Source organism: Corvus hawaiiensis, chromosome 5, assembly GCF_020740725.1.
Source record: "Corvus hawaiiensis isolate bCorHaw1 chromosome 5, bCorHaw1.pri.cur, whole genome shotgun sequence".
Taxonomy (NCBI): Eukaryota; Metazoa; Chordata; class Aves; order Passeriformes; family Corvidae; genus Corvus; species Corvus hawaiiensis.
This window is the reverse complement of record NC_063217.1, coordinates 50,619,489-50,640,256: the sequence shown is the minus strand read 5'-3', so window position 1 is coordinate 50,640,256 and position 20,768 is coordinate 50,619,489. Positions and strand designations below refer to the sequence as shown.

Here is a 20,768-nt window from a genome sequence, read left to right as displayed (position 1 = left end):
TCGGCCTTGTCTAGATTCCTAAAAAATAAGAGCAGCGAGCCACTCTGTAGGGAATATGGGTGACTTCTAAATTTTTGTTTATATTGCTACACAATATATTCAGTAATACATTTTGTTTTCAGAACTGTGCCATTTTATTTCCTTCCTTATTTTCAGAATTTGTATTTATTTGAAAGGTAGAGCTAAATGTAGACAATGGCAGTGTTAAGAGGACACCTAGCATTCTGTGTACACACACACACACTCACTCATAAAGCCCACTTTATTGGATAATTTAAAAAAAGCACATGTACACATCCTAATTCAAATACACTGCAAAACATGCTACAAGAACTAAAAGCACAGTGCATTGTTACTTAGATTTGGCCAGTGCTAGAGTTGACCATATTTTTTTTTTTCTGTGCTGTGCTTGTATTGGCTGGGCTAAAGTTAATTTCCTTCACAGTGGCAAGTATGGGGCCTCCATCTCCTTAAAAAAACATGGAAAAGCATGCAGTCATTACAAACGGGGGACAGCATCCTGAGGAAACAGAATCCTTGTGAATGCAGGATGCCCCATGTGCAAGCTGGGCTCCCACACTTGCTATCATGCACTGCAAATACCAGAACCATTCTAGACGGCCATAATGACTACAAGAATGCACGAGTATGGAAATGATCTGCATTGCTCTTAATTACTGTGGCTGATTGCTATTGCAAGGTGACACTCAGTGTATACATGAAATGTTAAAAGTTAATTGTCATTTTGATGTTACTACCAACACTAACATGACAGTACAAGACCCTAATACTCACGATGAATATTTTTTGTCCCATTATTTAAGACTTCTACAACAATACAATGATACAAAAATGTCCCAGGAACTGACACATTTTTTTTTAGTATCATGTCACCACGGGGCATTTTGACGATGAAAATTATTATTATTAACATAATAATTATTATTATTGATATCAACTTCATTATATAAACTTTTAAAATTATAAAGATATAATATAGATTAATAAATAATAATTATTCAATCTATAATTATAATTATTGTGATGTTATTATATCTAAAATTTATTTATTATGATTATTATTACAAAGTACACATCCTATTCAAATGTAGCTTCATTAAGAAGCTAATTAGAAAATTAATTTATGCAAAGCTTTATCAACTTAATTAACTTTATTTTGTGGGTCATCAGATAACCCATTTTGACATAACTATTTTGACATTCAAAGACCTATTATTCTTAAAACTGGGGTGCTGTAATTAGTATGCCATTGACAGAAACAGCTCTTCAAACTACTAACATTCTACTACATGACGATCTTGTACTGTGGGAGTAGATCTCCAATCCTCAAACATGATTTGTGAAACCATCTTGTTGACCTTCCATACTTGTTGACCTTCCTGAACAAAAGGACAGGAAGTGATAATGTTACCAGTAGCTAAAAAGTGTAATAAAACCCCAAACTTGCTAATTTAGTCAGTAAATAAAATATTAATAGATCAAAAAAAAAAGAAACAAACCCACACAGAAAATAATAGAACTATTATTTTTTACTTAATTAGCTGAAGATTAAGTACTTTGAAGCACCATCATTTATACTGGGTGAATACTTAAGGTGAGTAAGTTCAAATGAATGTAAGTTCTAAATTTTGTAATACATGGATATATTTATTCAGTAATGGTAAAAATTATTTACATCATCTTAAGATGCCATTTTATGGCTTTTCAGTTTCCATTACTTAATTGAGCTACCAAAAATATCTTTAATATATTTGGTCTTACTAATAAAAAATCTAAAACATTCTACTTCATGAATTAATTCCTCAAAAGTGTATTTAAATAATTTTCTCCAGAAATGTGCAAGACAATGACCTTATATAATCATCATATTCTCCATGTGATTTAAAGAGTTAAGCGACCAAGGTTGTTCTTACCAAGGTATGTTCCCAAATCATTTAAGTGCCATTAAAATACTGCTGAAATGACTCCTCCTCTGAGACTTACTAATTTCAATTTCCTCAGAATTGAAATTCCTCCCCACAATTCAGCATGTTCATAAAAACCTAATTTCTACAGTTTGGAAGTGCTGACGACAAGGGAAAGTACGCTGTCCACTCCTAGAACTTACTTCACTGTAATAAACCTTCTGATAGTGACAATTGTGTTACAGTCATGTTGTGGCATCTACTACCAAAGCTTTGCAACATCACTGTAATACAAATGTAGATTTGTAAGCAGGATCTCAATTTGCTTAGATGAAATCTGGTAACAAAGAGGAGACAGCACGTGGTATGTTGTGAACTGAAGAAAATCCAGCAAACAACAGCAGGTTTTCAAACCTCACAAGTGAAAAAAAGAATGCCAGAAAGGAAAGTATATCTGCTCTATGGTGTGAAGAAATGAAGAGAACAAAGACAATCTACACAAATGACCATAATCTAAATATATACCTTAGTCTTGTTTTTGATGAGGTTAATGTCAAAGAAGACTGGAACACCTGACATTGTGGATGTCCCATCTCTGGAGGTGTTAAAGACCAGGCTGGATGGGGGCTCTGAGCAACCTGGTCTAGTGGAAGGTGTCCCTGCCCATGGCAGGGGGGTTGAAACCGGATGATCTTTAAAGTCCCTTCAACCCAAACCATTCTATGACTAAGTAATAGGAATGAGGGTACAGAAAAGGAGATGATCAAGATGAATGAAAAGAAAAATAACTCATTGCACCCATACTGGGGGAGCAGGAATAAACTGAATACCAAAACACAAAAGTACTTTTTCAAGTAGTCACAAATCTGTAGAGAAGTGCAAATGCTGTTCTTGGAGTCTAGAACCATAAACATACTGCCTGGACTGAGGAATGAAAAAGCATTCAAACTCCTCTTTTGGTATAGCATACACAGCTTCAGATGGCATTTTAAAGTGAAAACATTACAAGACAGAAATGACTAAGATTAGTAGGAAAGGAAATTGGGATGTCAAAACACAGACAATGGAAAATTATTTATTTATTATATATGAGAAATGGAAAATTCTCATCACTAGAATGATAGAAATGAAACTTTCTAGTTCAAAAGCATGATCCAGCAATTTGGGACCAGTAAGAAAATCTGCAATAAAATTGGAGATCATCAGCTGATAAAAACAAAAGAAACACAGATCTGTCACTATGATCAAAATGGTTACCAGAAAAGTGTGATAGAATTGGGAGAAAATTATTTCCAGAAAAGATAAAGAAATATTAATGCATTTGTACAAAGCAAACTAAGATCTTGGATGGCAAACAAAGTACACTTCTGCTCATTCAGGTATAATGTGTCAGGAAAATAAACCCTGAGAAGAAAAAGATCTACATAATAATTATTAATGTACTGTAACAATTGAGAATAAACCAGTTATAAATACATACAGGCTGGAAAATAAAAGATGCTTCTAACCATAGCAAGGGTAATGTGGAAAGAGAAAAAAAAAACCCTAAAAAATAACAAAAATAGATGCTATGAGGAAAAAAAAGAAAGTACTGATTACTGCATTATTTCTTTTAAAATAACTTTCAAAATGGCCTAAATCAATTCTTCTCTGTTGTCCAGATGCAAGGACCTCAAAAAACAAGAGACAAGTGAAAATTAATCACTTGAATGCTCTGTATCAAACAGGAGGGGGAGATGTTGGAACCCTGGGTTCTGAGAATTTCAGCCTTTCAGTGCTGATAGGCATTGATCCTCAGAAACACACTGTATTCGATCCAAAACCCTGGGAAGTTTCCTAAATTGTGTGGTAACACTGAGGTTGTTGCTGTGTAATTAAAAGTTATGTCACTGGGTGAAATATGTAGAAATGTAGAAAACTAGGTTTAGAAGATACAGGTAATAATAAGTTACAATATGGAGGATTTTGGGTGTGGATTTATGTCTGCTTTCTTCTCCTTCTTCTTCACAAATCTGAATGTTCTGTCATTGGGTCAAAAGTTCCACATTGCAGAACATGAAAAGTTAGTAATTAGATTGTAAGTAAAAACATATAATTGGTTAGTTTAGACTTTAAAAGGCTTGGAAAATTAAAACTCATGGCCATTTTCCACCTTGTCAACCTTGGAGGCACACACTGTGCAGCTGTATTACTGATAAGATATAATAAACAACTAAGTCCAAACAAAAATTCTCAACCTCCTGAGTCTCAACTCAAACTCTGAGTAAAAGATGTAGAGAAAAAAGAAGAAAAAGTGATAGGAAAGTATAAGCATATCCTCAATAATATGCTATTGGATGCAAAGGCAGTCCTTGCACCAAGTCAGGGCTCAGATCTGACTCTCCTCACTATTTCAGCTGTGGACCTTTTTCTCCTATCAATCTAAAGAGCCAAACCCGCACTCTCCAGGCACATCTGCTTTGCAGATCTATGAAGTGCCAGTCCTACACCCTCTCGGCCTCTTAAAGTATCAAGCAGAGTTCATAGCAAATGTTACAGGGTATTTCATGGCTGAGTCTTTCAACTCCTTCGCCTCTCAGAGGCTTCTGTGGAGCTAGTCAAAATAAAACTCTGGAAACGTATGTTCTGTATTTCTTCTGCACCTCAAACTTCAAAAATTGAGGCTGAGGTATGATTCATAGCTTTTTAACCTCAACTTAATTTAAAGAAAAAATCATGTTTCTTCTCTTCGCACCAGTTTTAAAGATTCCTGTGGTTTTGTTTTTTTTTGAGAAATCTCAGTATCTTGATGTGAATGAAGGCAGATTGAGGTTCATATGCTGTATGCTTTTTTTTGCATCCCCTCTTGTAATGCAATTGTTAACATAAATACTTTTACAAATTAAAAAATATTTCAAAATACTTAAAGTAGAGGCACTGGACTTTTGTTGAAGATACTCGGAAAAGACATTGCTACTTTCCTTCAGGCCAAATTTTCATTGCCTCCCAACAAACAACACTTTTGCAGCAGAAATGACTCGAGCTCTTGTCAGCTCCTGTGTTTGTTTCTGGCTTTCCACCGTATGAGAGGATTTCTCTACAAGATTGTAAGGACTGTCATCCTTCCAGCACGTTTCCAATGCCCACCTTTTCATTCTGCAACTCTTGCCTCTTCAGCAAGAATAAGCAACTCTTGAACAGTCTTCTCAGTGAAAGATAAGGGATACTTCCCTGTTATGGAGCAGTTCTACTTGCTTTTATTTTGGCAGAGGATCTATTCTTAAAGGCCACCAAAACATTTACAATGAAACAGACTGGTCTGTCCATGTTACACTATAGGTTCAAAAATAGGTAATATGAAGAGATTTTAAATAAAAACTAATGCAGAGAGAAAGTAAATTAGTTTAGTTGTTTCTCTGCACATCATTTTCTTTTTGAGATGCCTTATTACCTTCCATATAGTTACAATTCATCTTCTGAAATGGAAAAAAAGGTGGGATGATTGATTTGATTTGTCTATCCAATTTGTACATATCTTTAATGAGCAGCGCTAGGAATACAGCAAAAATATGACAGAACTGTAAAAATAATTAACTTTTGTTCTTGTATCATTTTGATATTAATTTTCAATATACCTTCAAGCAGGTGAAAAGTATGTAAATGTTCCAGGGAATGCCTGAATATTTACTTTGATTCTTTGTTCCAGTGCCGTAGCCCATGAAAGTAAGTGAAAAGCTAACACATATAGATAATGCTTTCAAATTAGCTTCTGCAGTGGCAGGTGAGCAGTAGACTATCTTTTTGGGTTAGTGGCTTTTTTCCCCTTCAAAGCACAACTACGTGTCCTGGCTAATGCATATACCAACTGTGAAATCACGCAAGGCAAAGACAGCGTGCGACTGTGGACAGTGTCACCAAGACATACCGGAGTGACAACATTTCACTGCCCACCGTGTAGCTCTCCATCAGGTAGTACCTGTGACCCAGCAATTAGAGAGATGATGATGCACAAGACCAAGTGAAATGACTCCTGAATTTTCCTGGCAGTGCTTGCAGACTTATCTGCATTCTCACCACTACAATCAACTATTGATTTCAGAAAAACAATGCACTTTGGGGAAACCATGGCCACACTTACTTTGTTGTTTTGCCCATAACCCAAAAGAAAATGCAAAAGCAATGCATTATATACCTTTGTTTAGGCTTTCAGTTGCACTAAGAACTCTACAAGGACTATCTATAAAGCAGAGGCATTAGCAAGAATCCGAAGTGGTAAATATCCCAACTCAGCGGAACAGAGCTCTCTCTAGACGTGGATTGTACTTGTGATTCTACTAGTACTGACTCTGAGATCTCCTGAGGAAAACTACTACACATTCTGGTATTTACAGAGACCAGATTGATCTGTCATTAAAGAAAAAACATTCTGTCTCTGTAGACTTATAGCTACAAAATTATCTATAAGATTATTACTAACAAGCAATAGTATCTTGATGATGTTCGTGTCATTATTTTTGTCACCTTTTTTTTTTATTTTAAGAATACTTTAAAATCCATTATTTTTGTACTGGTATTTCCTATGTAGAATGTACCAAGCCTCTGCTTCTCATCTTAAAGCAGCACTAGAAACATGAGAGCACAATGCTTTTTCATCTCTTTTTCTCAGTTATGTTTCTTGATGCAGTGCCAAGTGATGCTCTATGCACTCTTGGCAAGAATACCTCCTGCAGGTCCATACTACCTTTAAATCTAGGAAGTGCCTACCTAAATTGGGGTAAAGTGCAAAGGCAACACATTCTTTAGTCATGAATGGCAAGGATGTTATCCCCAAGTGATATGGGCTAGCTTGTGTGCTACTGTCTATAGGATATGTGATGAGCAGTCAGGAGCTGGAAAAAGGCTTGACCCCACCTCTTTCAATTAACATTACACACATATATATTCAGCTATTCCAAACAGGATTTTTCAGGCAACTTTCACCATCTAAGCAATTTCCAAGAATTCCTTTCTGAAAAATACTGCAAAACATCTCTTCTTCAATTGTGTCGTGTGTTATCACAAAACATGTTTTAGTAGCAAAGATAATTCGGTGTTCTGTTCTCATCCCCAGTACACAACTACCTTTTATTTTGTGCTGACCCAGAAATTAGGGCTCTGCTAGTGAAGATTCAGTACACATTCCATTGATAGAAAACAAACTTGTAAATAATGCTACTTCCTGAAAACAGACTAACTGAAAAACACCGTATGTTTTTATTAATTCCTGGGAGTGACAGAGCAGAAGCCAGACCATTTTAACTTGCTGCTAGAAATACATTCAAGTTGTTTTCAGCTGTTCAAAGAATTTGAGTGCTAATTTCAGGTCATATAAAAATCACACATCCAGTCCAATCCAGTCAGAATACAGATACACTCTAGGTATAGAGTATCTAGAAATTTTAATCTCCTTAGTGATAGAGATAGCTTTCACATTGTCTTCAGCAGAAAGAGAGTATCATCTTGAAACTTGAGTTTCAGGCCTCTTGAAAACAAATGCTGGCAGTTGTTATTTCTCGAAAAGTAACTGGACAAGTTTAAGTGATTTTTAGCAAACAGTAGATAGAGGCATCAGGTTAAGAAGTTGTTTTGCAAATACTGTGCCCAACTTGTGATAGAAATTGCTGAGTAGAAATTTCCAGAGATCTTTACTTTTGTTTGTGCAGACCCAAATATAACTAAACCAAAGATGAAGAATATGCCCTCACAAACCGTCTACCTAATTTTTACAAAAGTAACTTTTTAGTGCTCAAGCAATCGCCAGGAACACAATTGTGTAAAAGTGGAAATATGTACATATATGCTAGGAGTACAACTAGACACTAATGCATGCACATACAAACACTTTTTGTTTAAAATATAAATGCTTAAAAATCTCTAAAAGAGAAACTATTCAAAAGAAGTGACCTACTGTTAATTCACATTCAATCCCCAGGACCCCCCTCTTGTAGAGTGTTCTAAAAGGTTTATGTTCACAAAACCAGAAACATGCCTGTATGCTTCTAAATGCTTCTAAAGACTCTTAGTACAACCCCAGTCTCATTTTTACCAGCTCACACACCTGATGTTAGTTTTGGTTTAGCCAACAGGAATGCAATCAGCAGCAGGTTTTATTACTGAACCTATCTTCAAAATCAGAATATTTCTACAGTTGAGACAAATATGATTCCTATTTAGTCCATTACCAGTTAAGTATGCATTATAGGATCCAGTGAAAACTATAATCTAGAAGTTACTGCTCTAATTATACAGCATATTAAAAATATCTGTGAGAATATGTTTAATTTCATTTTCATGTCAGTGTATGTTTGAAATATAAATGAATTATTTATAACTATTTTAAAACACAGTTTGTTAAATGTAACATCATGCACTAAAAAGCATGAAAACAGAAGTTTCTTTCTATTTTAGCACTAGATGTGTTTCCTTCATACAGTGAGAGACACACAGAGCACACAGACAAGGCGAGGCCGTTCTGGGTTTTTTCTCTCAGCAGCCTTAGTCTCTCACTCATTTGCTGGATGGATTTCACCAGGCTAGCTGATGTCTCAAGGGTAGCCTCAGACTCACACATTGGAAGTTTCATGTATTTTTAAAACTGCAATACCCAGAGGCAGGAGGTGAGGACTGACAGGCTTCCAAGGCATTAATATAACACAAGTACAAGTAAGAACTGTTTTTAAAAGCAGGCATGTATTTTCTATGGCAGCTGACAGGATTATATCCCATTCCCCATCTGCAATCTTGAAAAATCATGTAGAATACTTATTAAAACATGAATATGCACCTTCCCATGTTCTTATTCACTGTGTGGGTACCTAAAATATAGCAGAGCTATGAAACAGATAAATGACATCAACTTCCTTCTTCAAACATACCTTGTTTTTCACTGTATAGTGGAGTATTTCTTTAGGTAATGTCGCTTCACATATTTATATCAAGACCCTTATGTTTGTATATAAATAATAAAATGTAAATTACAAATAAACAGGAACACTTATACTTGTGAGTTGAGCTGTGCAGATCACACTTTCATAGCAATCTTTTAATAAAGCCAAGGGAAAACACATGTACATGATGGAAGACCTACTTAAAACAATCTTAAAAAAAAAAAAAAAGTAGAGATTCTTACCCTAAAAAACTCTTTAGTGGAGCCAGAATCTAATGTTCCATAAGCAATTTCTGTTTGCTTGGAAAGATCCTCTGCACTTTCAATGGGGGACACCATCCTCTCAACCGTCAGGAAGGCAGCTAAGTTAGCCGTGTAGGATGAGATTATGATGAGGGTAAAGAACCACCACACACCTCCAACAATGCGCCCCGACAGGGATCTAGTAACAAGTATGAAATGGATTTGTAAAGTGAAATGGAAGTCCTAAAAAGGAACACGTTATCAGTTTTATGCAAATGATGCATTATACTATAGGGAAGCATTTTAGGCTATCTCAGAGTCCAGCTCTGCATATGCATCGTATGGGAAATCAAGGCATTCTCCACTGGATCTCCTGGACTTTGCTGAAATCAGGACTCCAGAGTTTTCTTTTGGGAGAACCTAGTGATCCAGTTCTTCAAAGTTTTGACAGCCCTTGAAGACTTGAAGGAAACTGCTCCCATCATAATGTGCTATATTTAACACAAACTTTTTGTTCCCTCTGAAGCGATTTTGTGTGACATTATGATGAGGATCAAACAAAATCAGCGAAACAGTGCTTTCAGATAAACCAGTATGCACTTTAAAATCAAGGGCCTTGATTGTTTTTATAAGACATTCAGACAAAGACTGATTTCCACAAAACAATGGCTTATGCTGCTGTACACAACCTGTACTGAGAAACAAATAGCATTATTTGTAAGGAAAGCTTGCCCAGGGAATATCTATAGGCTAAAAAGTGCACACGACTTTTGAAAGATACAAGCATTTAACAAACAGAGGACTGGACATGAAATCAGTGATAATACAGAAAAATGGTGAAGAAAGTATATTTTTAAAAATAATAATAATCTGATGTTTATAACTGCAGCAGGTGGGCTCTTATGGATCTGTGTTTTGCTTCTCCTGCTCAAGAAGAAAAAAGAAAAGAGAACTCAAGAAAATTTATAAAACAGTATAAAGCACACAACTCAACTCAGTAATTTTCAATAACAGAAAACTAATATAAGAGAAATATTGATATTACATTATTGTCAAACTTGGAATTTTTTTCATGATCCTTTAAACTTTGAAATTAATTACTACTTTGTTTTCAAACAAGATAGCATAGGAAACAGTATATAATCTTTGGAGATGTGCTTAATTACTTGGCAGAAATGTGCATGCAGCTGAAAGTCTAGTACTAGGGCATTGCAGTAGCTTAGGTATGTCTTGGTGTGTCTCCTGTATTCATTAAGTAAACAAATTAGGAACCAAATTAAATGCAACCAATTCTGGACAAATTATTTTTTCTAATTGCTACTGTATAAAATCTCTGTCATAATTCTGACATAGAAAGATTTATTCCATGTCACAACAGTCTCACTAATTCACTCTACTACAAGAAAATCAAGTCAGATGAGGTCCAAAACGTGTTATCAAAAGGACCATAGAAAAAAAATTATTTCAAACTCATTCTAAAGTGAGATGTATTCTGCAAACATGCTTTCCATCACCTTTGAAAAAACATCACATACTTATTTTGAAATGGAGGTAATTAGAATATCAGCTAATTCTACAAGTAAAATATTGAGTTATAAGATATACTGATTATATTATATTACGTATTTACAAGGTAAAATCTGTCAATGTGTATTTAAGAACTACCAACTTTATGGAACTTTATATTGTATTGATGACACTATAAATGACAACAATTTTCAAAAGTCCATGATCTGTAAGCCACTGACTTTGTGAAAAAAGAATAAGCTCAATATGAATCCAGAAATTATGCTCCCACATGAATTTTACAAGTAGAATTATTTGGGGTGTCATTTGTATTCAACATTTCCCCAGCCAGTCTGGCACAGACTTCTTTTTTTATGTACATTTTGAAAAGTTTCTAAAATGCGCTAGTATGAACCCACACTTTAGAGGCACCTTATTTACCAGACCTTTAAGAATTAAACCAAAAATTTCTGCCAACAGTTACATAAATTTGTGCACCATATTTTGTACTTAGAAAGGTATTATCTGGCAGAATGGAGAGCACACTCACTTCTCAGAAAAGATGAGGAAAACTTTGCTCTAAGTTATGATTATCATATAATATATTATTCTACTCTTTTGTTCCTCTACTACCCATGAGGCAACATAGGGACTGCTATTACAGACCATTTCCAGGTGGCCCAGTCTTACTCAGCACCACCTTCTATTTCAGACTCAGGGAACCCTGGTAACTTGTCTACTCTAAAAGTCTTAGAGCAATTGTCATTTTTATAAGAGAAATGATTGCCATAGTGCAAAATTTAACTTCAGAAAGGTACTTTGTTGATGCCTGAAGATAGTCCGTTTTATATTTACTCTGATTCATCCGTAGGCAGTTCAAATTCCATAGTGAAATGTTTTGCAAAATCAGAAGTAACAAGTTTTTTTTAGCCCTTTTCTATTTTTATAATAAACAGATAATATACAAACTAACTACCTTCCTCCAAATTATGTTTGCAATGAAATAAAGTTAAATGCTTCACTGAAACTAAATATTGAATATCCAAAATTGAGTTTCATGCACCTTTTGTGATGACCATTTGCTATCACTATTCTTGCACTACCTTTCAAAAGCTATCAAACCATATAAAACAACCATTGTGCTTTCATAGCTAGTAAAATAACAATGATAACAAGAAAAGGATCATAATTCTACTATAGCCTTGATTCAATAAAAATAATTTTGTACTAATAGGTGACTTAGCAGTCAACTCCAGCTGTGAAGTGTGCAATCAATACAAAAACCCCACAGGAGTGAAATTAACACAACTTCTCATGATCTGCAACAATTTGCCCTCTTCACTGTCTTGTCTCTTGCATAAAATTCTTACTGTGTTCCATGCCAAATGCATTGCATCTTTCATCATAAAGGCTGGCATCTCCCTCTGTGATACAGCAGCCTTTACACAGAATTGCTTAAGTTCTCACACAATAAATGCTGCTTTTTCTGCAGCAGAACAACTTGAAAACCTGCTTTTGCCTTTTGGGATGCATGACTTATATCTAAGAAACGCTCCCTTGGTATGATTTATTTTGACCACCAACCACCAGACTTGCTAGAAATTGACCTGTTCCCTGTCTTAATTCAGGATGTTTACAAGAAGTGTAATTATCCTAAGCAGTTTTAACTAAGTCTTCTGGTTTGATTTCCTTAAACCCAGCGGCCCTATTTAAATTGTTACTGTATTTCCTTCAAGCAGCAAACAGCTATTTACCTACCTACTTACCACATTGCTGAAACAAGGCTAGAACCACTTGTGCACAAGCAAAATAGAATATTTAATAAACTGCAAAGGAATTAAGTGCTTTACAGTTGTCCCTAATCAAGTAGAAGAAAATCCATGAGGAATTAAGCACTTATGAACTGGACCTTCAGATTCATTTTCGCAACTTCCTTTGTGAGTTCTCTAAAACTAGGACATGTAAAAACAGCAGTGTTTTGCAAATACCCACATGAAATTAGAGCCATCATGAGACTTTTATTTCAGTTCAAGGCTCTCTTGGAGAGTAAGAACGTGTTCATAACCATGTTATGATATGTAGTGAGTTTTAGAGGGAAAGTGCTGCCTGTGTAGTTCGTGACTAGTATGTTATCCTTTTTTCCCACTACAGTTGTTGTGAACCACGTGCACTGTCAACTGTAAAATGGGAATATGCAGCAAAAACACGGTACCCCTCCAAGAAGGCATGGAATGATGTGAACCTTATGCATTTTACAGTCTCTTCATGGTGTATATAAATCCACTTGGAAAATTTATGATCGACATTAAGACGGTATCGATCAACTACATCCTGACCCTATGTCACAGACAAGTGCTTTTATTTCAAGGACTTCTGTGACTTTAGGGAGGAAAAAAACCATTGCAATAATTTCTCTCCAAGAATGAAAATATATGCACCATGAACCTCTTCTGGCTGAGATGGCTGAGACCAAAAATGCACAAAGTTGAAATGAGTGAGTAACCAACCTTGGCGAAATATCGCATCCTTGCTGCATAAAGGCACCCAGGGAAAACCACAGACTATTAAATATCCCAAATTCATTAGTTGATTCATTAGTTTGCGTTTCTCTTCCATCTTCAAATTCCTCAGTGTGCCACTCGTATGGGCTAAATCTGCTGACCAGGAATAAAACTACACTGACCCCAATGTAGGCAAAAACAATGCACATCCAGATTTCATATGCTAACGGATCAAGAAAGGAAAACACTCCTGGCTTGGACTTCTGAGGCTTCTTGATCATTATTGATATCCCCAGGCTCATAAAGGGCTTTGAGAAGTCAATCACCTCTTCTCTCACCAATGTTATAGTTAATGGAGCAATTGCAATATCAGCTTTCTGTAAAGGAAGAAAAAAAAAGCAAATAATAGCTAATGCAATGAACAAAGCAAAAAATGGTTTCATTTCTATGGTATTTCACAAACAGAAAATAGGACAGCAGAGACACCAGCAACATTTGTTTCACTGAGAACATCCTGTGGAGAATTTCAGAAATTTTCAGTTGAGCTCATATTGAAATACATACAGCCATATGGCTGATGTAATCTAAGTTTTTGCTTTTATATACGCCCTATTAAAAGCATATGGCATTTAGAAGTTTAGCAAAGTACTTAGCTTTTCACCTGGTCAGGAGGATGAAATATGCATTCACATCCCCCCAACTTCATTTGCATTTAAAATGTAATTTAAAGTTTTACTTTCAAAATTTTTCAAGCCATTAGATGTTAATAATTCCTATCAAATTAATTAAATAACTTTCCTACACTCTAGAGAGAAAACGAAACCAAATCCCACTCCTTCCATCAGTCATCTTTAATGGCTTTATTATAGAAAATTTTCTTACCCCATAAACAAGTTCTCCAACCATCCCATTCCAGATTTTGGTGTCTGCATCCCTTGCCCCATACTTGCCATCCCCAACAATTGTAAGCTTATATTTGAATCCACAGTGCTTAGCAATTTCTGTAGCTAAGTCCACACAATAGCCCTCATATCGATCATTTCCTTCAAGCATTTCGTGATTTTTCTTCATCATGACATATGGGGACTCCTGCACAGAAAGAACTTGCCTTAGCTATTGACAGAGATGTTCATCAGTTGTACACGTCACAGATTAGTAAGTTCCCTTTTACATGTGAAAAGAGAGAGCGGATACCATCTGTATCATACATGCTATGTATACGTTAGTTGTTAATTATTAATGTGACATGTCTTTAACACAGTTAAAAGCTGCATTCTCCAGAGTTATACACAAATAACAATACTTACAGGCATAGGGATTCCCAGAAGTATGTTAATAATGACCATGAATGTTAACAGGAGTTATGCATTCAGAGAAGAAAGAGTAAATTCCAAAATCAGTTTCTTTCTCTCATACAGTTTCGATGGAAGAAGGCAAAGGTATTTAGTTGCTTGTTGTCTTATACAAGAAAATTATTTTCTATTTCACAACGACATCTCTCCCTGGGAAAACACTTGAGGCTCTCAAGGCTGTATTTTCATTAAATTGCTAATTTAACAATAGGTAAGATATCTATAACTATGCACTGAAGTTCTATCATCAGCAAAATTGGTGATGAGTCATCAGTCATATTAATATATTTCCTCTTTGCTCAGTTGTTACAAAACTGTTCTTGCATCCAGAGAAATTCCTACGCTAACCTATGGCTCATCCAAACTGATAAACAAGCTGTGTAATTTACAAAAAAAAAAAGCTCTTCTATGATAATATACAATTTAATTTTCTAAACAACCAGAATACAACATTTAACATTTCATTTTACACTTTACCAATCCATAGCAGCTACAATCCTGAAGCATAAGAACCAGTCTCTTAGTCAAAATCTCTTCTCTAAAATGAACACTATGGTTCTGCCTCTCAGAAAGTTCCTCTCCTTTGGAAGCATTTAATTTGGAAGTATTTAATTTCCATTTTCAGATTTAAAAAACCATAACTTTCTAGGATGTTCAAAGACCATTCATCCTCTACAGATCAAAACCATATCCTGAATCACATACATTTCCTTAACTTCTAGATTTTATTATGTACCACAGGGAATAACAGCTCACAACCTCAAATAATAAAAAGACAGTATATTTAAACTAACATAATGTTGAGAAACAAATCATTGTAGGACAGACTGTCTTCTGACAAAATAGGAGGTTAATTACCAAAATAGTGGTGACAATAATAGTCTTATTCTCTAGTCCTGAAGATTCATTTCCGAGAGGGCCGTCAAGAGGATTCACAACCATTTTGTCCACTTCACTCCAATATCCAATCTAAAGAGAGTGTACAGGATGCACAGACACCAGTGAATATGAACTTTTCTAGAAAAGGTAAAGCATGTTATTACTATGCCCTTGATTTTGCTCACAGAGAACTATTTCAGCTATGGATTTACCACTGTAAGCATTTCTATTTATGTAGTGAAAAACTACAACGAACAGTAAAAAGAATGAACTAATGACATTTGTTCACATTACTTTGTCTAAAGCAGGTATACCATTTTTATTCACATATTAACAGGTTTTAATATCAACATCACACACTGTAAAACTGAAATAGTACAGATAAGCAAAACATGAGAAACTGGTTTTTCCTGAAAGATTTGAAATTAGAGTGGGAAGACAAACTCGCTTATAAAAACATCACTTGAAAGCTTTTGTCATTCAGAAGTGTATTTTGTCATTCAGAAGCATATTTCTCCAAATGCTGGCTCACAGTTAGCGATTCAGATCAGAAAGCAAAAAATTTAATCCGCAAAACTGAAAGGAAAACACTCTTCTGTAGTACTTACCAGAAATAATAATTCATATTTGTTAGAAAGAAATAATACATATGTTTACTTCGTTCTGCAAGACCACTGTAGAATACACCCATGAATAAATATTATCAGAACTCATGCTTTAATTAATCTAATGTTTTAGTACCTACCTTAACCCATTGCTTAGAATGGTAAAACCTTTAAAGACACTGCAAGACAATTCAAATTACCTTCCGAGGACCAGTACTTTTAAGTTCCATGACGTTTATTGTAAAATTGATTCTCTTTCCATTCTGATCAAACTTTATATTTCCTGTTAGCCCTTCCACCTGAACCTGTAATAGACGAAAATGGAAATGGTAGGAAAATTTTGTTTCTTTTTAGAAAATGCATTTTTATTTCCACAAATGATTACTGATATTTCAAAAACATTCACTTTAGAGTCATTTTCATATGCAATATACTATCTTAGCCAGGTTCCTGAGGACTTTACTTCCACATTATTCTCAGCAAGATCCAGACAGGTTAGGAGACTAGAAGATTTTTTCCATAAATATAGAGAACTTCACACATGCACTCATCCCAGCATCCACTCCAGGGAAGCTACCTGTTTCAATGCCCTTTCTATTTCTACACCATGACCCCAAGGTACAGCTGGATTTGCAAGACAATCTCCAGCATTTCCTCTTCTGGAGATCTCAATCCTCTGTTTACGCAAATTACGGAAAGCTTCTGTCATCACTTGAACAGCATCATAGGTCAGAGCAGAGGTATACTGAAAAGAAGTGAAAATATTTAATTAAAAAGCAGCTTCAGCTTCACTATACCAATTCACTTGGTAATCCATTAAACACTAGAAATGATAGTAAGATATACTTGAAATCAATCCACTTTTTCCTTAGTTACCCTCTGCGGGGCATCCATGAAAGTTAATCATGTATTCATCAGAATGGTTAGGGGCAGTGCCAATAAATCCAAACTAAAGATTTACAGCTGTTTTCAGTGTGAATTACATTTTTTCCCACTACAGCTGTGTAAAAATCCTGTTTGCAGATATGGCTGGAAGTCCGTGTAGGTGAAAGGGAAAAAAAGAAATAATTTTCAGTGTTTAACCTGAGTTAGCCTGTAAAAATAAGAAATTGTTCCTCTGATTACACTCTTGATAGAGAAGCATTTATTCACAGATCTCTAGACTTCATCTCCTCCCACATATATACACACAAACCCAAAGAGCATGTATTTGTATATACATGTGCTTAACTTGTTCCCATTAAATATAAAATCTCAGGGGTAGCTACTTTCAAGTATGCAATACCTTGTCAACACCACACAAAACAGTTTTGGGACTGAGATGCCTGGAAAAAATGGTGTCCCTCAGAGAGCTCCATGTTCCTAATCTGACATAGTATAAGGAGCTTTACAACTTCTGAGACATCAGAGAGGAGTCCTGTGATCACATGCATGAGAAACTGGGGCTAAATGGTCAAAACCTATTTTCTTCAGTGACTGGAAAATTTTACATCTCAACCAACTAACTGAACTGAAACCACACGTGCACATACACTGAGGACTTTGTTGGACTGGCTTTTTGAGTCTGGAACACCGCAATTATGCCAAATATAGGGGCCATTTTTGGAAATATGGGCCAGAATATAACTACTTAGAGGCATATGAATGAACGGAATGATCCCTGTGAAGGCTATTAGATGCTGCAAATATATAAACTGTAAAGTGGAGAAAAATGATGTATTAGCTCTCTGCTTCAATGGCTCAGACTTTAATGAGAATTTTAATTAGTTAGCTCAAGTCATGCAGAAGGCTCTTGTAATTGTAACCAAAGCAAGTTCCTGAACTGAGATTAATTTTTATATGCAACTGTTAGACCTTAGAAAAGGAAGAAAAGGAAAGTAGAACTCTTTTTTTAAGATTGGTAAGCTCAGTGACCAGTGCGAATCTTCTCAATAAAGTTTTCTCAGTGACTTGTACAGAATCTTTAAAGGGATCGGAACAGCAGAAGAATGAAGTGAAAGACTGCCTGGAGCCACTACTACTTCCTCCTACTGGAGCAGCAGTGATTAAGTGAATTTGGAGATGAGGAGAAGGTACAGAGAAAGGACCCTGACTAGCAGTACTACTTTAAACATTGATTGCTCTTTGCAGTTCAGAAACATATTGTGCCACACCAGTGTCCTGCGAAACTTTGGACACAGCACTGTCATTAACCACCAAAACGGACTTTGGGTAGCAGAGAAAGTAAGAGCTTGGAATTGAGAAGCTATAATGCTATCTAATTCAGTTATTCTGTGATTCACTGAATCATTGAGATATATTTAATGCATTCTCTCAAGAATATTATTTCTATAGTATATAATTATTGGCCTGAATATTCACAGCTCAGTGATACACGAGGGTTTTGTAGAGCTTTGCCTATCAATCAGTATCTGTATGTGCATATGTGTCATCACATGTATAAAATCTACATGTCATAATTTAGGTTAAGACAGCTTTAATCTAAGGATCTCAAAATATTTTACAAGCACTGTTGGAGATGCCATGAAAACAAACAGCCCATGCATCATTTCTTACTGCTTTATTGTGCAAACACTTTCAGCTCCTAATAACCTTCATGGGGCTCATTAAAACTATCTGCAGCTTCATAAATAGATGTAAAGTTGACAAACTAAACCAAAGTGAACTCATTACCATAAACAAGAAATGACAGACCAATAACCTGCTCATGCAGAGGTGTGTGTGTGTGTCTGCATAATAAATAAAATGGTCATAAGTTAAAGGCTGCATTAGCCCTGCCTTGATTCACTTTGTTTTACTGGAGATTCATCCACATTCTGATCTACACTATTAAAATAAACGGGAGCACTATTTGGAACATTATTCTGTGGAAGTGGGATGGGGTCTTACTTCTTAATACTTCTATGGCAGTGTAAATCCCCCAACTTCATTTCAGTTCCTTTCAACTGTAGAAAACAAGATCAGCAACTTTACTACAAAATGAAATAGGTGCTATACCAGAGCTCTTACAGAATCACTTGCATTGATTATAGCATGGCAAAGAATATGCTAAAAAACCATCCTGCATCTCACAATTTTAGAACTATGATAACAAGCTGATAATATAAACTGCCTAAAGATTTTATGCCATTTGCTATGAAACATGGATTGCATGAATGTCATACGAATTTTCTCCAAGTAGATGCGTTAATTACCAAGCAGTGAAAACACAAGGCCCATGTAATTTTCTTCAACTTAAATTTCTAACTTAACTTTCTACCTTCAACTTAAATGTTCTATAGACCTTAGTAAAACCTGTAAGCTGCAATTGCACTGATGAATTTAAAGACAAAACAAAGTCATTCCAGACAAAGCAGAAGTTATTACTCATTTGCTGTCCAAGAAAAACTGGCAAGATGTTGCCTTTTGTAACCAGATGTTTTCCAGTAACTCAGAAATCCTTAGCTGAAAGGACCAAGATTCTATTTTGTACAGTCAGTAACTGAATCTTCTGAAGGTGAAATTGCAGGAACTACCCCAGAAGCACAAGATTTTGTTATACATATATTTCAAAATTATAAGATATAAGAAAGCTAAGTTAGCCTGTTAGACCTGTATTTCACTCAATGCCTGTTCCATGTGCTCAAGACAAAGCTGAAAGATATGATTAGACATTTGAAATAATTGAAACAGTATACTTAAGCAGTGGAAAACAAATAAAAATGTGAAGACATAAATCCAAGAAAAGAAAAAAAAAGAAAAAAGGAAAGTGTTCTGAATTACAAGAAGTCAAATTCTTTTCCTCTTGATTTGGATATCTGCAATGTCTAAATCTGTCCTTGACAGATTAGCTTGAGTTTGGGTTTTTTGGTGTTTTTTTTTTTTTTTTTTTTACAGTCAGAGAAGAGTAATAAACATTCTAAGATGTGATTCATTTGACTAGTTAGACACCTTCTTGGAAGAGAAATTAATTGTGCTTTTGATTCCACTCACTTGATGTCCAGTGACTTTTGAGACTAGGGAGGAATTGAGAGCGATCAGCTTAGGTACAGATGTTTACACTGTAGACACACTAATAACAACCTACAACCACTCAAAAGGACTATGAATTAGCCATTCATCCCTAATCCAACACAACAGTGAGAAGGACAAACAAAATAACAGGAACATTTTGGCAGGGACTCTACCAGCTATGTCAAAGAAAGCAGGGCTGTTGTACAAGACACTGGGCAGACCTCAGCTAGAATGGCAGATCCAGCTGCAGCAGTGCTCAAGTAAGGCAGAAATCAGTCTGCAACAAGCACAGATGGAGGTTCCTCACAGTGTATGGGGGGCTGCTGTAGGAACAGCAGGAGAAGGGAAACTGCATCACTAACAGAGGCTAAGAGAAGGGAGGTCTAAAATCTGATACAACTATTTTCCCTTGGAGAGCAGTAAAATTCTGAGAGAGGAAATACAGGAAATGTTCTTTGCTGCAAGAGCAGGAGGGTAGAATCAATCAGTATAAGCACACTTCTACATTTTTTCCTTATATTTAAACAATTTAAATACCAGCAAATATACAAAATAAATTATAATAAAATCTCTCATCTGAATTTTGCCCATTTTTTCCCTCAACAAAGTACTTCTCTACTTAAATGCTAGTATAAACAACAGAAGCAGAAAGATTGATAAAACAAGTAAACACACAAGCAAAAAGAAATGAGACACAAAGTTACTTGTCAAGAACTAGAAAAGGAACTGGGCAACTGTCTCTTGTACTTTCAGTGCAGTCAAACTGATGCAACAGCAGACACCTTATTTCCCTTATTTCCTTAAGGGTCTTTAGTGTAGCTGGGAGCTATTTTGAAACAGATAGTATTACAGACACTTTG

At 35.5% G+C, this 20,768-nt stretch overlaps 1 protein-coding gene across 5 annotated transcripts in view; it reads right to left on the bottom strand.

Moving 5' to 3' along the window:
• The window catches only part of GRIA2 (glutamate ionotropic receptor AMPA type subunit 2), a 93,047-nt gene that overhangs the window by 8,045 nt on the left and 64,234 nt on the right, over positions 1–20,768 (bottom strand). For all 5 annotated transcript variants that reach the window (XM_048305092.1, XM_048305091.1, XM_048305089.1 and 2 more), the window contains exons 7-12: positions 16,493–16,660; positions 16,116–16,220; positions 15,290–15,400; positions 13,962–14,168; positions 13,086–13,456; positions 9,073–9,271 (exon numbers count right to left, since the gene is read on the bottom strand). In XM_048305092.1, coding sequence (XP_048161049.1) covers positions 9,073–9,271; positions 13,086–13,456; positions 13,962–14,168; positions 15,290–15,400; positions 16,116–16,220; positions 16,493–16,660 — 1,161 coding nt within the window. The remainder of the gene's footprint in view (positions 1–9,072; positions 9,272–13,085; positions 13,457–13,961; positions 14,169–15,289; positions 15,401–16,115; positions 16,221–16,492; positions 16,661–20,768) is intronic.